The sequence below is a fragment of the Oncorhynchus tshawytscha genome, linkage group LG02 (assembly GCF_018296145.1).
Source record: "Oncorhynchus tshawytscha isolate Ot180627B linkage group LG02, Otsh_v2.0, whole genome shotgun sequence".
Lineage (NCBI taxonomy): Eukaryota > Metazoa > Chordata > Actinopteri > Salmoniformes > Salmonidae > Oncorhynchus > Oncorhynchus tshawytscha.
In genome coordinates, this window is record NC_056430.1 from 32,837,195 (window position 1) to 32,859,668 (window position 22,474).

Genomic DNA, 22,474 nt, shown 5'->3' on the forward strand with positions numbered 1-22,474 from the left:
CTTCTCTCCCCTCCCACCCCCTCTGTCCTCCATCATGTTGCCTGTAGGCTGTATAGTAGATCTGGCTGCTAGACCAGTTCTCTCTGATTCCTCTGCCTTTGTTGCTTTATAGATAAAACATCAAAGCCCCATCCTGCTCAGAGAGAAAAGGATTTCAGGGAAATTATCTCGTTCTCATTTTCTCTTCTAAATCTTTCCCATGCTTCTTATTCCCTCATTCATCTTAAATCCTACTTTTCATACTCTCTTTTCATAACCCTTCTCAGCCTATTCCAAACATCATGTACTATTTTATAACTGTTCAGTTCTTCCCATGACTTCAATGACCCTAAATATTTCTCTTTCCTCCTTCCTTCTAGTCTCTTTCTTGACTTTCTCTGCTCTGTCCCCTCTTCATGTCTCCCTGTCCGTCTCCCCTCTCTGTTGTCAACTCTGCTCTGTTGTAATTGATAGCTGACCTTCATTGATCCCACAAGACCCAAACACTGGGTCAGGAACAGAGCTTCAGAAGCAAAGCTTTCCCTCAGAGAGGACCATCAAAGAGAGCAAAGGAGAGAGAGAGAATGCAAGAGAGAGAATGCAAGAGAGATAAGGGGTTTATAATCTGAAAGAGAGCTGCAATGATGGAGAAAGTGGAGAGAGAGCATCAAGTGTTTCTCTCTGTCTGTCTCTTTAGAGCACATAGCTGTTGCTGAGTGCCGTCTTTACAACCCTCCATCTCTAATCTGTGGGTTTTGGGGAGCAGGAGCCTAAATAAGATTGGCTTACACACGAAGGGCTATATGTGCATCTCTGTCATCGCCAATCAGGACTGGGGCTCTATGTATACCCCTGTCATCAGTAAATACTGCCTGGGGCTTAGGGAGGCATCCCTGACATGTCCCAGCAGCTCTCTAGCCTTGTTGATAACACCCCACCCCCCCCAGTGCCTCCAAGACCCAGCTCTCTTTATAGCCTTGTAGCTGTCTACACCCCCTCTAAAATGAAATAAAATCGAATGTGTCAGCCAGATAGCCACTCACAAAGTATCGACTACCGATCGTTGTTCATGGTGCTGAAATTGCGACATGTCTACGTGGCTGCATGCCTATCGAATCAATGTGTTTTTTTGTAGTGCCAGGGCCTGTATGGCTTTGCTTTAGCTAATGGATACATGTTTATTGGTAGGAATAATTGGTCTTAATTTTCTCATGTTAAGCCTAACATTTCATGGTGATAATAATGTAATTACAGATTGCAGATTGTAACATTTATTTCCGATGCAACAGCATACTAATCAGCTCCCAATTTTTTTAAATATACAACTGTCCTGTATAGGCTACCTGAACCTGAATGACATGTGGTGCAGCGGTCTAAGGCACTGCATCTCAGTGTAAGAGGCATCACTACAGTCCCTGTATCACATCCGGCTGTGATTGGGAGTCCCATAGAGCGGCACACAATTGGTCCGGGGTAGGCAGTCATTATAAATAAGAAATTGTTCTTAACTGATTTGACTAGTTAAATAAATATATTTTTTTACTTAAATGAGCTGTCCTCACGCTCTCTCCCAGTCTATTAATGACAAATAATACAATCAGTCCACCCTCAAAACACTAGCTTACTAGGGATTGTTTCATTATGCAGTGTACTATCTATAGCAGGTATTCCCAAATGCGCAATGCCGTCGGGGGTACGCCAAATAAAAATGTTCAAACATTTATATATACAGTATATTTAAAGGTGCTATACATTTGGGTGAGTTGTTTTCTCTCACCTGAGTAGCCTTGTTTCACTGCCAAAAATAAGATTAAACCATCTAGTGTTCAGCGAAATAACAACACAATGTCAAATACCGGTAGCCTAGTCAAATAATTAACATCCAGTCACATTAATGTGGCTCATGTTGGTATCTGTACTGATGGTGCAAAAGCCATGACAGGGAGACATAGTGGAGTGGTAACGCGCGTGCAAGCAGTTGCTTCCAAAGCCATTTGGGTACACTGCAGCATCCACCGAGAGGCTCTTGCTGCCAAGGGAATGCCTGACAGCTTGAAAGACGTTTTGGACAGTACAGTGAAAATGGTTAACTTTGTTAAAGAAAGGCCCCTGAACTCTCGTGTATTTTCTGCACTATGCAATGATATGGGCAGCGACCATGTAACGCTTTTACAACATACAGAAGGAAGTATGCTGGTTATCAAGGGGCAAAGTATTGACACTTTCTTTTGAATTGAGAGAAAAGCTTAACATTTTCTTTACTGACCATCATTTTCACTTCAAATCAAATCAAAGTTTATTTGTCACGTGCGCTGAATACAACAGGTGCAGACCTTACAGTGAAATGCTTACTTACAAGCTCTAACCAATAAAAACAGTAAAAAGACAGTGAAAAACAGTAGCGAGGCTATATACAGTAGCAAGGCTATAAAAGTAGCGAGGCTACATACAGACACTGGTTAGTCAGGCTGATTGAGGTAGTATGTACATGTAGATATGGTTAAAGTGACTATGCATATATGATGAATAGAGAGTAGCAGTAGCGTAAAGAGGGGTTGGCGGGTGACAGGTGGAGGGACACAATGCAGATAGCCCGGTTAGCCAATGTGCAGGAGCACTGGTTGGTTGGGCCAATTGAGGTAGTATGTACATATGTACATGAATGTATAGTTAAAGTGATTGTGCATATATGATAAACAGAGAGTAGCAGCAGCGTAAAAAGAGGGGTTGGGACACACACACAATGCAAATAGTCCGGGTAGCGATTTGATTACCTGTTCAGGAGTCGTATGGCTTGGGGGTAAAAACTGTTGAAAAGCCTTTTTGTCCTAGACTTGGCCCTCCGGTACAGCTTGCCATGTGGTAGTAAAGAGAACAGTCTATGACTGGGGTGGCTGGTGTCTTTGACAATTTTTAGGGCCTTCCTCTGACACGGCCTGGTGTAGAGGTCCTGGATGGCAGGCAGCTTAGCCCCAGTGATGTACTGGGCCGTATGCACTACCCTCTGTAGTGCCTTGCGGTCGGAGGCCAAGCAATTGCCGTACCGGGCAGTGATGCAACTAGTCAGGATGCTCTCGATGTTGCAGCTGTAGAACCTATTGAGGATCTCAGGACCCATGTCTAATCTTTTTAGTTTCCTGAGGGGGAATAGGCTTTGTTGTGCCCTCTTCACAACTGTTTTGGTATGTTTGGACCATTCTAGTTTGTTGTTGATGTGGACACCAAGGAACTTGAAACTCTCAACCTGCTCCACTACAGCCCCATCGATGAGAATGGGGGCGTGCTCGGTCCTCCTTTTCCTGTAGTCCACAATAATCTCATTAGTCTTGGTTACATTGAGGGATAGGTTGTTATTCTGGCACCACCCGGCCAGGTCTCTGACCTCCTCCCTATAGGCTGTCTCGTCGTTGTCGGTGATCAGGCCTACCACTGTTGTGTCGTCTGCAAACATAATGATGGTGTTGGAGTCATGCCTGACTGTGCAGTCGTGGGTGAACAGGGAGTACAGGATTGGACTGAGCACGCACCCCTGGGGGGCTCCAGCGTTGAGGATCAGCGTGGCAGGTGTGTTGCTAGCTACCCTCACCACCTGGGGGCGGCCCATCAGGAGGTCCAGTATCCAGTTGCAGAGGGAGGTGTTTAGTCCCAGGATCCTTAGCTAAGTGATGAGCTTTGAGGGTACTATGGTGTTGAACGCTGAGCAATAGAAATGGCATAATCTGTGGATTTGTTTGGGCGGTATGCAAATTGGTGTTGATGTGAACCATGACCAGCCTTTCAACACTTTATGGCTACGGACGTGAGTGCTACTGGTCAGTAGTCATTTAGGCAGGTTGCCTTTGTGTTCTTGGGCACAGGGACTATGGTGGTCTGCTTGAAACATGTTGGTATTACAGACTCAATCAGGGACATGTTGAAAATGTCAGTGAAGACACCTGCCAGTTGGTCAGCACATGCCCAGAGCACACATCCTGGTGATCCGTCTGGCCCCGCAGCCTTGTGAATGATGACCTGTTTAAAGGTCTTACTCAAGACGGCAATGGAGAGGGTGATCATGCAGTCGTCCGGAACAGCTGATGCTCTCATGCATGCCTCAGTGTTGCTTGCCTCGAAGCTAGCATAGAAGTGATTTAGCTTGTCTAGTAGGCTTGTGTCACTGGGCAGCTCGCGGTTGTGCTTCCCTTTGTAGTCTGTAATAGTTTGCAAGCCTTGCCATATAAGACGAGCGCCGGAGCCGGTGTAGTATGATTCAATCTTAGCCTTGTATTGACGATTTGCCTGTTTGATGGTTCGTCGCAAGGCATAGCAGGATTTCTTCTCTAAGCTTCCGGGTTAGAGTCCCGCACCTTGAAAGCGGCAGATCTGCCATTTAGCTCAGTGTGAATGTTGACTGTAATCCATGGCTTCTGGTTGGGGTATGTACATACAATCACTGTGAGGACGACATCCTTGATGCACTTATTGATAAAGCCAGTGACATGTGGTGTACTCCTCAATGCCATCGGAAGAATCCCGGAACATGTTCCAGTCTGTGATAGTAAAACAGTCTGACCGCTTGCATGATGTCGAGTTTCTCACACGACAGGCCTATCTGGGTGATGTTTTTTCTCGCCTGAATGATCTGGATCTAGGATTACAGGGACTCTCCGCAACTATATTCAATGTGCGGGACATAATTCAGGCTATGATTAAGAAGTTGGAGCTCTTCTCTGTCTGTATTAACAAGGACAAAACACAGGTCTTTCCATCATTGTATGATTTTTTTGTGTGCAAATGAACTCAAGCTTACGGACAATGTCAAATGTGATATAGCGAAGCCCCTGAGTGAGTTGGGTGCACAATTACGCAGATACTTCCCGAAACGGATGACACAAACAACTGGATTCCGTATCCCTTTCATGCCTTACCTCCAGTCTACTTACCGATATCTAAACAAGAGAGCCTCATCGAAATTGCAACAAGCCCGTCTGTGAAATTTTTATTGAATCAGAATCCAATGCCAGATTTCTGGATTGGGCTGCACTCAGAGTTTCCTGCCTTGGCAAATCGTGCTGTTAAGACACTGATGCCCTTTGCAACAATGTACCTATGTGAGAGTGGATTCTCGGCCCTAACTAGCATGAAAACTAAATACAGGCACATACTGTGTGTGGAAAAGGATTTAAGACTGAAACGCTCTCCAATACAACCCAATATTGCAGATCTATGTGCATCCTTTCAAGCACACCCTTCTCATTAACCTGTGGTGAGTTATTCACAATTTTCAATGAACAAATAAGGTTTTATATGTAAGATGGTTAAATAAATAAATTATTGAGTATTATTACATTATTAGTTGTGCCCTGGTCCTATAAGAGCTCTTTGTCACTTCCCACGAGCCGGGTTGTGACAAAAACTCACACTTATTCTTATGTTTAATAAATGTATCGTATAGTGTGTGTGTGTGTGTGTGTGTGTGGCAGACTTACAATGATGGCAAACAACAACATTTGAGAGTGTGCTGACCCTGGTGCTAGAGGGGGTCCGCAGCTGGAGGTTGAATGTTTGAAGGGGTACGGGACTATAAAAATGTTGGGAACCACTGATCTATAGCAATATACTGTATTTTAGCTGCTTTTTATAAACGTGAGGATATAAGTACTAGTCGGCTTGAGGATAAATTCAGCCAATATTTATTGTATAAATCAGCAGGTTTTGTTTGGCTAATTGCCTACACAAAATATTTGAGGTAAATTAAATTAAACCAAATTAAATCCAACTTGAGAGACTTCCCTTATCTCCTGAAGTCTTCCTGAAGTCCTCCTGTGCAAATGTTTTCACCACAACCTGTAGGTTCACCCAGTCAACATTTCCCTGTGGGGCCCAGATGTTGCTGCCCAAGCTGCTTTCTTAAGACTTCTTCGGGATCAGTGTCCCTTCCACGGGACGGTTGAGCAAGCGTAGACTAATGCGATTAGCATGAGGTTGTAAGTAACAAGAACATTTCACAGGACATAGACATATCTGATATTGGCAGAAAGTTTAAATTCTTGTTAATCTAACTGCACGTTCCAATTTACAGTAGCTATTACAGTGAAATAATTCCATGCTATTGTTTGAGGAGAGTGCACAATTTTGAACAGGAATACAATGGTTCATTGAATCAGTCTAAAACTGTGCACATACACTACTGCCAACTAGTGGCCAAAATCTAAACTGAACCTGGGCTGGAATAATACATTATTGCCTTTCTCTTGCATTTCAAAGATGATGGTACAAAACAAATACAAAATAACTTTTTTCTTTCTTTGTATTATTTTTTACCAGATCTATTGTGTTATATTATCCTACATTCCTTTCACATTTCCACAAACATCAAAGTGTTTCCTTTCAAATGGTATCAAGAAAATGCATATCCTTGCTTCAGGGCCTGAGCTACAGGCAGTTAGATTTGGGTATGTCATTTTAGGCGCACATTGAAATAAAGGGGTGTATCCTTAAGAGGATGACAAAAGCATGGTTTTCTTTCAAATTAAAAAGTGTATTTATAGCACATCAAATGCACTGCAGGAACTCCAATTAAAGGGATAGTTCAACCAAATTACACATTGGTTCAATGCAAGTCAATGATAAAACATTAGTATTTTTCTTGTTTCGTGTCCAAATCATCCTAAATCAATAATACAATTCCAAAAAATGTGCATGTCAACAGTCAAGTTTTCAAGATAGAGCACATTCAGTACAGCAGTGTTTCCTGGTCCTGGGGACCCAACAGGGTGCACTTTTTAGTTTTGACCTTAACACACACACTTATTCAACAAAACAACTCATCATCAAGCCTTTTAATTAAAAATGGTACTGGATGACCAATGCGTTGTTCTTGAGAAATCAAATCATGTGTCTGGTTGCTTCGTCTATAGCTTAATAATTTGCACCATCACACTTTTTGCTCTGTACTGAATGTGCTCTCTTAAAAATGTGACTACTAACATGTAAGGTTTTTGGGATTGTATTAACAGAGAACTAATAAACAACATGCTAAAAGAGAGTTTGAGTAAAATATCCCTTTAATATTACCTACCACCAGGGTTGGGGTCAATTACTTTTTAATTCAATTAATTTCGAAAGTAAACTGATATTCAAATTCATTATATTTTTTTTATGTCATTGCCTCCTATGAGATGAAATTGGAAAATCAGTTTACTTCCTGAATTGAAACGGAATTGACCCCAACCCTGCCTACCACTCCATTCAGGAAAGCGATGTCGAGTAACTTATGCTCGATCGCCTCCATGTTCTGGAAGTATTCATAGGGAAATCAGCCCCCTCGGGATGTGCTGCTGCTGTGTTACCATCTCGCTACCACATTAGGGTGCTCAGCATTGCACCATGTATACATTGGGTCTCGTTCATGTCCTTGAGTATGGTCAGTACCCTTGAGATCCTCTCTGGAATCATTCGTCGAGTTCCTCATTCGACTCCCTGGCGGTATCTGGCTCATTCCTCGGCTCCCCCGACACCCCCGTGTGCCCCCCCCAAAATACATTTGTGCTGTTTTTTGTGCTTTCCTTGTGGCCGCGAACCCCGGCGTCATCGCTGTCCTCCCTTCTCTCCTTGAGTCTGCTTCCATGGCAGGCTTTCATGCCCTGCCAAGATTTCGTCCCAAGTCCAGTATATTTTCTCCTCGATCTCCTCCCAAGCCAAGGATGCCATCTCCTCCTTGGCACGCTGTTTGGTCCTGGTGTGGTGGGATCTTCTGTCATGATCGTCGTTGGAAATATACTCGGACCACTGTTCAGCTTGATCTGGGTTCCACATCTTAATTTGTGAAACATACAAAAACAATGAACAGCAAACGAAACGTGCCGCGAATGCAGTGCTCACAGGCAACTACACAGAAACAAGATACAACAAAACACAGTGGGGAAATGGCTGCCTAAATATGATCCCCAATCAGAGACAATGATAAACAGCTGCCTCTGATTGGGAACCATACCAGGCCAACATAGGAACACCCCCCTAGTCACACCCCGACCTAACAAAATAGAGAATAAAAAGGCTCTATGGTCAGGACATGACAGTTGGTCCCATGTTTAATCAGCTGAAATAAAGTATCCCAGAAATGTTCCCTGCTCACAAAAAGCTTATTTCTCTCAAATTGTGCCCAAATTTGTTTACATCCCTGTTTGTGAATATTTCTCCTTTGGTATTTGGTATTTAGTATTTTATTAGGATTCCCATTAGCTGTTGCAAAAGCAGCAGCTACTCTTCCTGGGGTCCACACAAAACATGAAACATAATACAGAATTACAGAATTCAGAACATCATTAGACAGGAACAGCTCAAGGACAGAACTACATACATTTGACAAGATAATCCATCCACTTGACAGGTGTGGCATATCAAAAAACGGATTAAACAGCATGATCATTACACAGGTGCACCTTGTGCTGGGGACAATGAAAGGCCACTCTAAAATGTGCAATTTTGTCACACAAAACAATGTCACAGATGTCTCAAGTTTTGAGGGAGCGTAAAATTGACATGCTGACTGCAGGAATGTCCAGAGAATTTAATGTTAATTTCTCTACCATAAGCCGCCTGCAAACTCGTTTTAGAGAATTTGACAGTACGTCCAACCAGCCTCACAACCGCAGACCATGTGTAACCATGCCAGCCCAAGACCTCCACATCCGGCTTCTTCACCGGCGGGATGCCAGAAACCAGCCACCCAGACAAGCTGACTTGAAACTGAGGAGTATTTCTGTCTGTAATAAAGCCCTTCTGTGGGGAAAAACTCATTCTGATTGGCTGGGCCTGGTTCCCCAGTGGGTGTGCCTGGCTCCAAAGTGGGTGGGCCTATGCGTTCCCAGGCCCACCCATGACTGCACCCCTGCCCAGTCATGTGAAGTCCATAGATTAGGGCCTAATGAATTTATTTCAATTGACTGATTTCCTTATATGAACTGAAACTCAGTAAAAATGTTATATTTTATATTTATATTTCTGTTCAGTATACATTGCCATATGCATAACAGATACATGTATCTACAGTGCATTTGGAAAGTATTCAGACCCATTCACTTTTTCCACATTTTGTTACTTTCAGCCTTATTCTACAATTGATTAAATAAATGTTGTTCCTGATCAATACACACACAATATCCCATAATGACAAAGCAAAAACACTATTTTTTTTCGCAAATGTATTACAAAAAACAAACAGAAATACCTTATTTACATAAGCATTCAGACCCTTTGCTATGAGACTCGGAATTGAGCTCTGGTGCACCCTGTTTCCATTGATCATCCTTGAGATGTTTCTACAACTTGATTGGAATCCACCTGAAGTAAATTAAATTGATTGGGCATGATTTGGAAAGGCACACACCTGTCTATGTAAGGCCCACAGTTGACAGTGAATGTCAGAGCAAAAACCAAGCCATGAGGTTGAAGGAATTGTCCGTAGAGCTCCGAGACAGGATTTTGTCAAGGCACAGATCTGGGGAAGGTCACCGAGAACACAGTGGCCTCCATCATTCTTAAATGAAAGAAGTTTGGAACCACCAAGACTCTTCCTAGAGCTAGCCACTCTGCCAAACAGAGAATGGCCTTGGTCAGGGAGGTGACCAAGAACCCGATGGTCACTCTGACAGAGCTCCAGAGTTCCTCTGTGGAGATGGGAGAACCTTCCCAGATGGACAACCATCCCTGCCGCACTCCACCATTCAGGCCTTTATGGTAGAGTTTCCAGATGGAAGCCACTCCTCAGTAGAAGGCACATGAGAGCCCGCTTGGAGAAACAAGATTATCTGGTCTGATGAAACTAAGATTGAAGTATTTTGCATGAATGCCAAGCGTCAAGTCTGGAGGAAACCTGGCACCATCCTAAGGTGAAGCATGGTGGTGGCTGCATCATGCTTTGGGGATGTTTATCAGAGGCAGGGATTGGGAGACTAGTCAGGGTCGAGGCAAAGATGAACGGAGCGAAGTACAAAGGGAGATCCTTGTGGAAAACCTCCTCCAGAGCACCCAGGACCTCAGATTTGGGCGAAGGTTCACCTTCCAACAGGACAACAACCCTAAGCACACAGCCAACCTGATCGAATATCTCTGGAGAAACCTAAAAATAGCTGTACAGCAACACTCCCCATCCAACCTGTCAGAGCTTGAGAGGATCTGCAGAGAAGAATGGTTAGAAACTTCCCAAATACAGTTGTGCCAAGCTTGTAGCATCATCCCCAAGAAGAGTCAATGCTATAATCGCTGCCAAAGCTGCTTCAACAAAGTACTGAGTAAAGGGTCCAAATACTCAAGTAAATGTAGTATTTCCATACTACATTTAGTAAATTGGCAGAATTTTCCAAACCTGTTTTTGCTTTGTCATTATGGGGTATTGTGTGTAGATTGATGAGGGACATTTAAAATATATATATATTTTAGAATAAGGCTGTAATGTGGAAAAAGTCAAGGGGTCTGAATACTTTCCGAAGGCACTGTATATTTTGAGTTCTGATGGGTTTTGACAGTTGAACTAAGCTTGAGGCATTTACAAGTTGCATTATTCTAGAATCAATGGTTACATATGCTTAATTTATAACTCAAAAAATGAGCAACTGTAGATTGCCCCTTCATAACATTCTAATCCAACATGTTGATTGTACATTTGTTTTATAGAACATTGAAATAGTTCTCACATTGACGACAAACTACAGAGAGTGTGTGCTGCTCAGCTGCTGTGTGCTGTGCTATTTTGTTTTGAGGGAGGACAGTTATAAAAACTTCAGCTCTAAGGACAGCGACAGGCAGAGCAGACATTGGGGATATCAGTGATAAAGGAATGGCAGATAAAGGCATAATTGATCTGCTGAACTGCTGAAGAGTGCTCTAGCCAGGCAGCCAGCCAGCCAGCCACAGGGACAGGAAGGTACAGAGTAGGGACAGGCAGGTACCGAGCAGGGACAGCACAGGGCTTATGTGACAGCCTAAAGCCATCTATTGAGAGATGTCCAGTCAACACTGTGGCTAGAGTTCACTCCACTGACATCACTGGGTCTCAATAAATAAGCCTGTGGATGACAGATATTGTACTAAACAGTAAAATAGGGCTTAGGACACAACCACAGTGTGAAAATGACAGCAAGGGTGTGAGTGGTGTCCCATAGCCATGCTAAGGCTGCTATTGGGGTGAGCGAATTATGTCATCTGTTACAGATTGGCTATCATTTGTTCCCCAATATACACAGATATCAGATTAGCATTTTGCTCAGGTATTTGGCCTCAGCATCAGAGAGGCAAGTTCAAGCTTCTCAGCAACAGTATATGAATTTGCTATGAAGTGTATGAACATTAGTACCTACTGTATGTGGATTATGATGTGAAATATCATGCCATCTCCTCCCCCTTGTTCTATTCTCAGAGCCAAGCAGAGGCCCACTATAAGGGGAACCGGCACGCTCGGAGGGTAAAGGGCATCGAGACCTCCAAGACTCGCCCCAAGGAGGGTGACAAGCCGGCCGCTCCCCCCACTCCACCAGGCCCCTCACCATCCAGCCCAGACCCTGACACCAGCAAACAGGGTGCGTGTGCTCTATATCGCACACTCATGCACATGTGTGCATGTGTGTGCGTTTGTATGTTTTTGTGTGCGTGTGTATATGTGTCTGTCTGTCTGTCTGTCTGTTAACCCACACAGAGACATAACCGAAACACACACACAGATGTTTCAGTCAGGGACAGCTGTACCATCACTCATTCATATATCTTTATGTACATATTCTTTATCCCCTTACACTGTGTATAAGACAGTAGTTTTTTTTGTTGGAATTGTTAGATTACTTGTTGGATTATTACTGCATTGTCGGAACTAGAAGCACAAGCATTTCGCTACACTCGTATTAACATCTGCTAACCATGTGTATGTGACAAATTAAATTTGATTTGATTTGGTTTAGTCAGAAGTCTGGCGTGAAACAAAATAGAGTGTTACAGGTGGATGCTAAGAGACGCTTCTGTTATAAATGACAAGGATCAGGTTCCCAGGTATCATTCCTTCAAATAGCAGGCCATATGACCCTGTGCTACACACAGTGGTTAACCTAGAGTAACATTAAAAGTACTGTGCTGTACTACTGACCTTCTTTTCACTCTCTCCAACCTGAATAACCTGACATGCCCCATGTGTCTCCCCCTACCCTGACTCACTCCAGATGGGGGAGACAGATGTGTGGCCCCCTGGGGCAGAGTTTTGACCCAGTAGGGTCAGACAAACTACTATACTGGTGCTGCAGGAGCAGGACCACCATTATCGTCCTCGTCATATTATTATATTCTTGTGTGATCTACATAATATGATTGAAAACGTTCCATTTACTATTACTATCTGTTCTGTTCACAGGTGATTCCCAGCCCCACCCACATTCAAACAGCTCACCCATGACACCCAGCCCCATGTCTGTGCCAGACACCCCGGACACCCCCATGCAGTTCCCTGTGTGCCCACTCCTGCCCCCTCTGAGTACGCCCATGTCTACCACCTCCACCCCACCCCCCCCCCCGGCCCTTGGTCCCCCTCAGGTGGACACCCCCATGGTGGGCCCCCATGACACAGCGTCCCCAGCCCCCAGCCCCTCTTCAGGGGAGTCTGAGGAGGACAAAGCCAAGAAGATGCTCTACTGCTCACTGTGCAAAGTGGCCGTCAACTCCCTCTCTCAGCTAGAGGCGCACAATAAAGGTAAGCCTCATTCCATCAAGAGAACTGATAACGCAATGTGTAATAAAGTGTTGTCATTGGGAGTTCTGGCCTAGATAGATATTGCCATCTCGGAGGGAAAACTGTTTCCTATTGTGAAACAGATTATCCCGACAGTATTCCTGTAGGAAATTCTATATTTTCAGTAAGCTCAAATTTAGCCACACAAAGTGATACTTGAGCATTTACAAACACAACATTTTATGTCTTCTAAACACCCTGATCTCTGAAATTGCCTCATAAAACTGCCAGCTTACCAGAATATGGCTGTTATGTTTAAAGATGAACAGTTCATAAAACTTTATGTATACAGAGTCAAATAACTAGTTACACATGTAGTCATTTGGGCTTTCCCTATGTTATGTAAACACACTGGGGAGATTCCACATTTGTAGCAGTGTGAGCCCAGCTAACAATTCTAGGGAGAGAAAACATTTTTATGTTACCCGTAATGTTCACTTGGTAGAGCACGGTGCTTGCAAATGCCAGGGTTGTGGGTTTGATTCCCAAGGGGGATCAGTATGAAATGTATGCACTCACTACTGTAAGTCGCTCTGGATAAGAGCGTTTGTAAAAATTTAATTTTCCCTTAGTGTTTGAGTGTCCAGTTCTCTGTTAGTTAGACCATTCTAGCATTCTGAAAACATTTTTAGCATGTTTTGGTGAACAACGTCAAGCAGAACTTATCTAGAACATAGTTAAAAGGTTCTCAGATTATACAATATTAATGTTATAGACCTGTTTCATGGGAATGTTTCAAGAACATTCCTATTTCCAGTTTTCTTAGGGTTGGGAGAATATTCCATCAATGTCACATGAAACATGCACAGGAGCCCAGGTTTGCAGGGCAGACAGAAGTTGGCTTCACCTTCTTTTCTTTTGCATGTCACACTTCTGCCGCATGGAGGCAACTGTGGGGGTGAACAACTCCTTGCGTGTCACAGGGGCATACAGGAGGTCAGCTTTTTCTTTGCCTGTTAAGCTGGACAAGTCAAGTGCCCTTTCTCCCACCACCACTAGGCTCCTGGCGCGACCACAGCCTTGGATGGCATCACGTGAGGCCCGTAGGTTTAGATCCATAATCATGCATAGTACTGTATCTCATCCCAACCGTCCTGATTCAGGGTCCCCGAATTCAGTCGCTTCCTCCAATCCTCCAGTAACTTTGCCTGGTAAGCCAACAACAAAGTGGTCATGTTAAGTGCTGTGATTGATAAGGCCGAGGCTTTGTACTTCCTATGGAAAATGGAGGCAGAAAAACGTTCAGTCCAGGGAGGGAAGTGCCCGTACTGCTAGCAGCGCCTCGTGTGGGGTGGAGATGGTCAGCCTGTGACGGATCCACCATGAGAAGGTTGCAAAACCCAGATTCTTCCAGATTGTCATTGCTTGGGAAGACCCTAGCCAGGATATTGCTGGTAAGGGGCTTATCCCATTATCTCTCTGAGGCCATTTGTGACTGCGGGAATGAGCTGCTTAGAGGGGGATATGCTGGATGGGAGTCTTTTCCCATCATATAAGCCCCACAAAGGAGCTTGCCCGTCTATATCAAGTCTGGCCACAGCTCGCTTGCAAATGTTGGGGAGGCCATACTCCAAAAGGAATTCATCAGCTCCCCCATCTTGGGGGGCGGAATCTTGGGGGGGGGCGCCTGTTCATCTCCGTCTCAAAGTCGAGGAGACCCATGAAATGAATCCCATTGTCCTCCTCATTATCCCCTAGTTCATATTCCCTCAACGCGTTGTCGTCAGTCAGACAGTGAGGGGAGGGAATCGAGGCTATCCATAACCTCGCCCCAGCTGGGGTCAGTAGTGGGGGTTGAGCCGCTTGTTGTAAAAACAACGTGTAAGCTCTGGCCTTTAGTTAGGCGTTAGCTAGCTAGTAGAGACTAAAGCTAGCTGGGATGTGTGGGAACACTACAGCCGTGAGGATAGTGGTGTGTTAGCTAGCTAGCAGCTACACCTGCTAAGGCAAGCTGTAGCTAGCCCCGTGGCAGTTAAGACTTTGGTAGGTGTTTCTAGTTAATACCAACAAGTAAGTGTAGGTTTGAACTAGATGAGATAAAAGTGATAGCAATATAGCAATAGTACTGTGTTGCAGGTTGTAATGCTGGTGTGGTTGGCAACCCTTTTAGCAAGCTAGCCAGGTTAGCTTAAGCGTTGGGACGAGAGCTAGCCCTTTGTTAGGGTGGTTAGCTTGCTTTGCAGCTAGTTAGCCAGGTTAGCTTAAGCCTTGTGGCGGGAACAAGCCCTTTGTGTGGTTAGCTAGCTTTGCAACTAGTTAGCCAATTTAGCTAAAAGCTTACAGTGTGTGCTAACTTAGGCAGCCGAAGCCTTGCGACGAGGGCTAACCGAGCCTCGATAACTAGCCATGTGGAGCTAGCTAGGCGGAATTCTACTCGAAACGAACACATTCGGCCGGTACTCAACTATCAACAGGAGCTGAGGTTCTACGTTTGGCAATGTAAACGTCACGTTCTGAGAACATTAAGTAGGAAACCAGGAATTTAGTCAAGCTGAAGAGAGCTTATTGTGACTGCAATAACTTCCGCAAGGAAGAGTGGCGAGAATGACCAGTTGGCGGGCGGTGGCTCCCTTTATGGAGGAGAGGGGCTCATCTTATTCACCACTTGACCTGTCTGTCTCCAACAGATGGTGTGTGATTGGTTAATTTGAGCCTGTTGACAGGTCCAAGCATATCCCAAAGTGAGACATCAAAACTAGTTTTTGAAATATAACCATGTTCTGGTGATGGGCATATACTCTATATATACAGAAGTATGTGGACACCCCTTCAAATTAGTGGATTCAGCTATTTCAGCCGTACCCGTTGCTGACAGGTGTATAACATCGAGCATGCAGTCAGACTAACGTTGGCAGTAGAATGACTTGTACTGAAGTGCTCAGTGACTTTCAATGTGGCACCATCATAGGATGCCACCTTTCCAACAAGTCAGTTCATAAAATGTCTGCCCTGCTAGAGCTGCCCCCGACAACTGTAAGTGCTGTTATTGTAAAGTGGAAAAGGCTAGGAGCAACAACAGCACAGCCGTAAAGTGGTAGACCACACAAGCTCATAGAACGGGACAGCCGAGCACTGAACTGTGTAACGAGTAAAAATCACCTGTCCTCGGTTGTAACACTCACTATCAGCTTCCAAACTGCCTCTGGAAACAACGTCAGCACAATAACTGTATGTCGGGAGCTTCATGAAATGGGTTACCTTGGCCGAGCAGCCACACACAAGCCTAAGATCACCATGCGCAATGCCAAGTGTCGGCTGGAGTGGTATAAAGCTCGCCACAATTGGACTCTGGAGCAGTGGAAAAGTGTTCTCTGGAGTGATGAATCACACTTCACCATCTGGCAATCCGACGGACAAATCTGGGTTTGGCGGAAGCCAGGAGAACGCTACCTGCCCCAATGCATAGTGCCAACTGTAAAGTTTGGCGGAGGAGAAATAATGGTCTAGGGCTGTTTTTTATGTTTTGGGCTAGGCCCCTTAGTTTGAGTGAAGGGAAATCTTAATGCTACATCATACAATGACATGACATTCTAGACGAATCTGTGCTTCCAACTTTGGGGAAACAGTTTGAGGAAGGCCCTTTCCTGTTTCAGCATGACAATGCCTCTGTGCACAAAGTGAGGTCCATACAGAAATGGTTTGTTGAGATTGGTGTGGTAGAACTTGACTAGCCTGCATAGAGCCCTGATCTCAACCCCATTGAACACCTTTGGGATGAATTGGAACGCTGACTACGAGCCAGGCCTAATCGCCCAACATCAGTGCGCGACCGCACTAATGCTCTTGTGTCTGAATGGATTTAAGTCCCGCCGCAATCTTCCAACATCTAGTGGAAAGCCTTCCCAGAAGAGTGAAGGCTGTTATAGCAGCAAAGGGGGACCAACTCCATATTAATGCCCATGATTTTGGAATGAGATGTTCGACGAGCAGGTGTCCACATACTTTTGGTCTTGTCGTGTACATCAGGAAAGAAACAGTATAGCAGGGGGGAGGATGAAGAGAGAAAAGAGTAGAATTGGGTGAGAAGAAGTATTTAACTGGACTGAGATAGAAGAGATGTTAATTTTTTTAAAGAGACAAAAGGGGGTGAACAGGGACTGAATGTGAAATGACAGTGAACAATAGAAATGGGAGGAATGGTTTTGTGCTCCATGACCAGATAAAATAGAGGAGGATATTGGCTACCAAAACTGCTGAATAATCCTGATAATTTTTGGCTGTGTCACTACAGCTCTCTAGTGGCGAGTCAATGTCACCACACTTTCTGACTCAATATACTTCGGCCTTATTATGGTCAATTACAATGTGATCTTGTTCACCCCAAATAACCTGGGGACTAGGTTAATTACAATGATAGCCACAAACAAATGATGGTTTAGGGAACATACAAATACAAATATGCAACCTTAAAAAGAACACACAAAAAATAACTAAATTCTCACCTGGCTGCTGGGTGACCTAGTGCGACTGAACGCTCCTGTCCTTTGTCGGCAGGTGTGAAATCTCATTTTTGGCCTAAATAGTTCAAAGGTCAGGGTAGCTTATTCCATATTACAATCATTCAGTCCCCTAATTTCTTAATAGTACAAAAAATACATAAAATATCAACGTTTTGATATTAACAAGAACATCATGAAATGTGAGCCTGAATTAGACTACTCTCCGATGGCATCTATAGGATATTAACTTACAAAATGTACAAACAAAGCACTCTCTCCATGGGTGACAGGTACCAAACACAAAACCATCCTGGAGGCAAGGAGTGGGCTGGGCCCCATCAAGGCGTACCCTCGGCTTGGCCCTAACCCCAGCCCTGAGCAGGCAGGGGGGCTGCCCTCGGACCCCAACACTCAGGAACGCACCTTCCACTGTGAGATCTGCAACGTGAGGGTGAATTCTGAGTTGCAGCTCAAACAGGTGAGTGAGTGACCACCATGACCACTGCTCCAGAGTGAAGTTTCCCCTAGGTACAGATCTAGGATCAGCTGCCCCTCCCCAAATCCAAACCTTAACAATCAGTGGAGAAAATGCTAAACTGACTACAGTTCAGCATCTAGAGGCAACTTTACACCTATACTTTTCATCTTCTCTTGTTCTCCAGCATATATCCAGTCGAAGGCATAGGGATGGAGTCGCTGGGAAGCCAAATCCCCTCCTCAGCCGGCACAAGAAGCGCACAGACTTTGTGGTAATGATCCAACTCTTTTTGTAGGCTATAGCAATACTTTCAATGCCTTTAATCATTAATTCATAATTAAGTAATTTAGCTCTGGATTGCCAAATAGACAGCATACCCTTTCTCTGCCTCTTCTTTCTCATTTCTCATTCTGACCTTTACACTGTTTCTCTCTCTGGATCTCACAGTCTTCTTTGACCTTCTCTAAGGACCTTCCAAAAACTCTGGGCCATGGCCTGTTTCCCAACCCCCTGGCTGTTGCTGCGGCGATGGCAGCCGCTGCCTCCTCAAATCAGCTGGCTCAGCTGCGTGCCCCTCGTCCTATTTCTCACCCTCAGAACTACCACCCCCACCACCACCTGCTACAGAGCACACTACAGGGCACGCACCTCAGCCTCCTACGGCCCGCCCCTGGGCCTATGCGCACCACCCATGGGCCAATCCTCTTCTCCCCTTATTGACGGTGGTGGGACGGGGGCCAATCAGGAAGAAGCACACTGTGAAGTAAACAGGGAAAACCATTGATAGATAATCAACAGATGATAAAACTGAAACATTTGACGGAGGAAAGACTATGCCTGTCCCTCTGACCTTTCTTCATTCGACAACTTCCAAAGCAAAGGATTGACGGCTTGCAGTCGTTTTAAAGAGGAAGGATGCATGACAGACTCAGATGGACTTTCTGTACATGCTCTCCCTCCTTCAATCCTCCTCCCACATTTAGTTGACTCTGAGATACGTATAGCAAAAAAAATGTATAGGTCAAACTATACAAACTATGGCTGACTCAGTAAACTGAGCTCTGTTCTGTTTCCTGTTTCCAGCACATCTCTGTAGTTTTGGTTCAGTGCTCACCCACCCAAAGCCATCTGCTATATAAGTCCATAATATAAATAAAAAGCACACTAGGTTAGACACAGTAGCTGCCTCTGCTCTTAGTAATGTTTCATAATTCATAGTACAGTAGAACCAATAGTGCATTACTGCAAACCCCTGTTGGGGTGTTCAATAACCAAACCCCTGTTGGGGTGTTCAATAATCAAAGTGCAGTACCTACCTACCCCACTCTGTAGTTCCAGGTTCTAGATTAGGTGCCTGCTCTGCAGATCAAGGCACAAGGTACTGTATGTTTCCAGGTACTAGATATATGTTCTAGTGTTGTGGATGATAGATGTTAGTCTATATATCCTCTGTTGTCAGATCAGGTGAGAGAGAAAGAAAGAAGGCTTCTAAACCCCACTGTGATTCAATGGAGAAATGTGTAGTGAATGCATCAAGATTGAGGGAAATGTTTTTAAGAAATCACAATAAGAAATTTGAATAATGAATTAAGTTAAAATGGACTTAAACCATTTAACTGTTGTTTTCCTAGCAGACCTCCACTTTCAGTCTTATTGTCTGTAAGAAGACAGAGGGAAAGGGAAAGTGGGACATTGTTATGTGCCTGAATCAAATCACATCCAATTTTATTTGTCACATGCGCCGAATACAACTTGTGTAGACTTTACCGTGAAATGCTTGCGTACGAGCCCTTCCCAACAATGCAGAGTTTCAAAATAAAATAGTAACAAAAGAAGAAGAAAAATTCACAATAATTAATACAGTAAGTACCAGATCAATATGCAGAGGTACAAGGTATTTGAGGTAGATGCAGTGCATTCAGAAAGCATTCAGACCCCATCACTTATTCCACATGTTGTTACGTTACAGCCTTCTCCTAAAATTGATAAAATAAAAAAAATCCTCATCAATTTACATAAAATACTCCATAATGACAAAGCAAAAAATGTTAGTTTTTTTTTTAGAAATTTCAATTGTATTACAAATAAAAAACTGAAATGCCTTATTTACAGTTGAAGTCAAAAGTTTACATACACCTTAGCCAAATACATTTAAACTCAGTTTTTCACAATTCCTGAAATTTAATCCTAGTAAATATTCCCCGCCTTAGGTCAGTTAGGGTCACTACTTTATTTTAAGAATGTGAAATGTCAGAATAATAGTAGAGAGAATTATTTATTTCAACTTTTATTTCTTTCATCACATCCTCAGTGGGTCAGAAGTTTACATACACTCAATTAGTATTTGGTAGCACTGCCTTTAAATTGTTTAACTTGGGTCAAATTTTTTCAGGTAAGCCTTCCACAAGCTTCCCACAATAAGTTGGCTGAATTCTGGCCCATTCCTCCTGACAGAGTTGGTGTAACTAAGACAGGTTTGTAGGCCTCCTTGCTCGCACACACTTTTTCAGTTCTGCCCACAAATGTTTCATAGGATGAGGTCAGGGCTTTGTGATGGCCACTCCAATACCATGATTTTGTTGTCCTTAAGCCATTTTGCCAAAACTTTGGAAGTATGCTTGGGGTCATTGTCCATTTGGAAGACTAATTTGTGACCAAGCTTTAACTTCCTGACTGATGTCTTGAGATGTTGCTTCAATATATCCACATCATTTTACTTCCTCGTGAAGCCATCTATTTTGTGAAGTGCACCAGTCCCTCCTGCAGCAAAGCACCCCCACAACATAATGCTGCCACCCCCGTAATTTGCGGTTGGGATGGTGTTCTTCGGCTTGCAAGCTCCCCCTTTTTCCTCCAAACATAACAATGGTCATTATGGCCAAATCGTTCTATTGTGGTTTCATCAGACCAGAGGACATTTCTCCAAAGAGTACGATCTTTGTCCCCTTGTGCAGCTGCAAACCGTAGTCTGTTTTTTTAATGGTGGTTTTGAAGCAGTGGCTTCTTCCTTGCTGAGCGGCCTTTCAGGTTATGTCGATATAGGACTCATTTTTCAAGCTGTTTAAAGGCACAGTCAACTTAGTTTACAGTCGTGGCCAAAAGTTTTGAGAATGACACAAACATTCATTTCCACAAAGTTTGCTGCTTCAGTGTCTTTAGATATTTTTGTCAGATGTGACTATGGAATACTGAAGTATAATTACAAGCATTTCATAAGTGTCAAAGGCTTTTATTGACAATTAAATTAAGTTGATGCAAATAGTCAATATTTTCAGTGTTGACCCTTCTTTTTCAAGACCTCTGCAATCAGCACTGGCATGCTGTCAATTAACTTCTAGGCCATATCCTGGCTGATGGCAGCCCATTCTTGCATAATCAATGCTTTGAGTTTGTCAGAATTGGTGAGTTTTTGTTTGTCCACCTGCCTCTTGAAGATTGACCACAAGTTCTCAATGGGATTAAGGTCTGGGGAGTTTCCTGGCCATGGACCCAAAATATCAATGTTTTGTTCCACGAGCCACTTAGTTATCACTTTTGCCTTATGGCAAGGTGCTCCATCATGCTGGAAAAGGCATTGTTCGTCACCAAACTGTTACTGGATGGTTGGGAGAAGTTGCTCTCGGAGGATGTGTTGGTACCATTCTTTATTCATGACTGTGTTCTTAGGCAAAATTGTGAGTGAGCCCACTCCCTTGGCTGAGAAGCAATCCCACACATGAATGATCTCAGGATGCTTTACTGTTGGCATGACACAGGACTGATGGTAGCGCTCACCTTGTCTTCTCCAGACAAGCTTTTTTCCGGATGCCCCAAACAATCGGAAAGGGGATTCATCAGAGAAAATAACTTTACCCCAGTCCTCAGCAGTCCAATCCCTGTACCTTTTGCAGAATATCAGTCTGTCCCTGATGTTTTTCCTGGAGAGAAGTGGCTTCTTTGCTACCCTTCTTGACACCAGGCCATCCTCCAAAATTCTTCGCCTCACTGTGCGTGCAGATGCACTCACACCTGCTTGCTGCCATTCCTGAGCAAGCTCTGTACTGGTGGTGCCCCCATCCCGCAGCTGAATCAACTTTAGGAGATGGTCCTGGCGCTTGGTGGACTTTCTTGGGCACCCTGAAGCCTTCTTCACAACAATTGAATCGCTCTCCTTGAAGTTCTTGATGATCCAATAAATGGTTGATTTAGGTGCAATCTCACTGGCAGCAATATCCTTGCCTGTGAAGCCCTTTTTGTGCAAAGCAATGATGACGGCACAAGTTTCCTTGCAGGTAACCATGGTTGACAGAGGAAGAACAATGATTCATAGCACCACCCTACTTTTGAAGCTTCCAGTCTGTTATTCAAACTCAATCAGCATGACAGAGTGATCTCCAGCCTTGTCCTCGTCAATACTCACACCTGTGTTAACGAGATAATCACTGACATGTTGTCAGCTGGTCCTTTTGTGGCAGGGCTGAAATGCAGTGGAAATGTTTTTGGGGGATTCAGTTCATTTGCATGGCAAAGAGGGACTTTGCAATTCATCTGATCACTATTCATAACATTCTGGAGTATATGCAAATTGCCATCATACAAGCTGAGGCAGCAGACTTTGTGAAAATTAATATTTGTGTAATTCTCAAAGATTTTGGCCACGACTGTATGTACTGTACTTCTGACCCACTGGATTTATGATACAGTGAATGATAAGTGAAATAATCTGTCTGTAAACAATTGTTGGAAAAATTATGTCATGCACAAAGTAGATGTCCTACAAAGTAGATGTCCTACAAATTATAATTTGTTTACAAGAAATTTGTGGAGTGGTTTCAAAAAACTTCCGAC

The 22,474-nt window shown here is 43.9% G+C and overlaps 1 protein-coding gene across 2 annotated transcripts in view; it reads left to right on the top strand.

The window, feature by feature from the left end:
• Positions 1 to 19,581, top strand: part of LOC112217612 (zinc finger protein 385A) — a 79,789-nt gene extending 60,208 nt beyond the window's left edge. For both annotated transcript variants that reach the window (XM_024378034.2, XM_042296966.1), the window contains exons 4-8: positions 11,378 to 11,537; positions 12,356 to 12,691; positions 17,460 to 17,647; positions 17,832 to 17,918; positions 18,095 to 19,581. In XM_024378034.2, the coding sequence (XP_024233802.2) occupies positions 11,378 to 11,537; positions 12,356 to 12,691; positions 17,460 to 17,647; positions 17,832 to 17,918; positions 18,095 to 18,367 (1,044 nt within the window). In that variant the 3' untranslated portion in view covers positions 18,368 to 19,581. The remainder of the gene's footprint in view (positions 1 to 11,377; positions 11,538 to 12,355; positions 12,692 to 17,459; positions 17,648 to 17,831; positions 17,919 to 18,094) is intronic.
• The last annotated feature ends 2,893 nt before the right edge of the window (positions 19,582 to 22,474 follow it).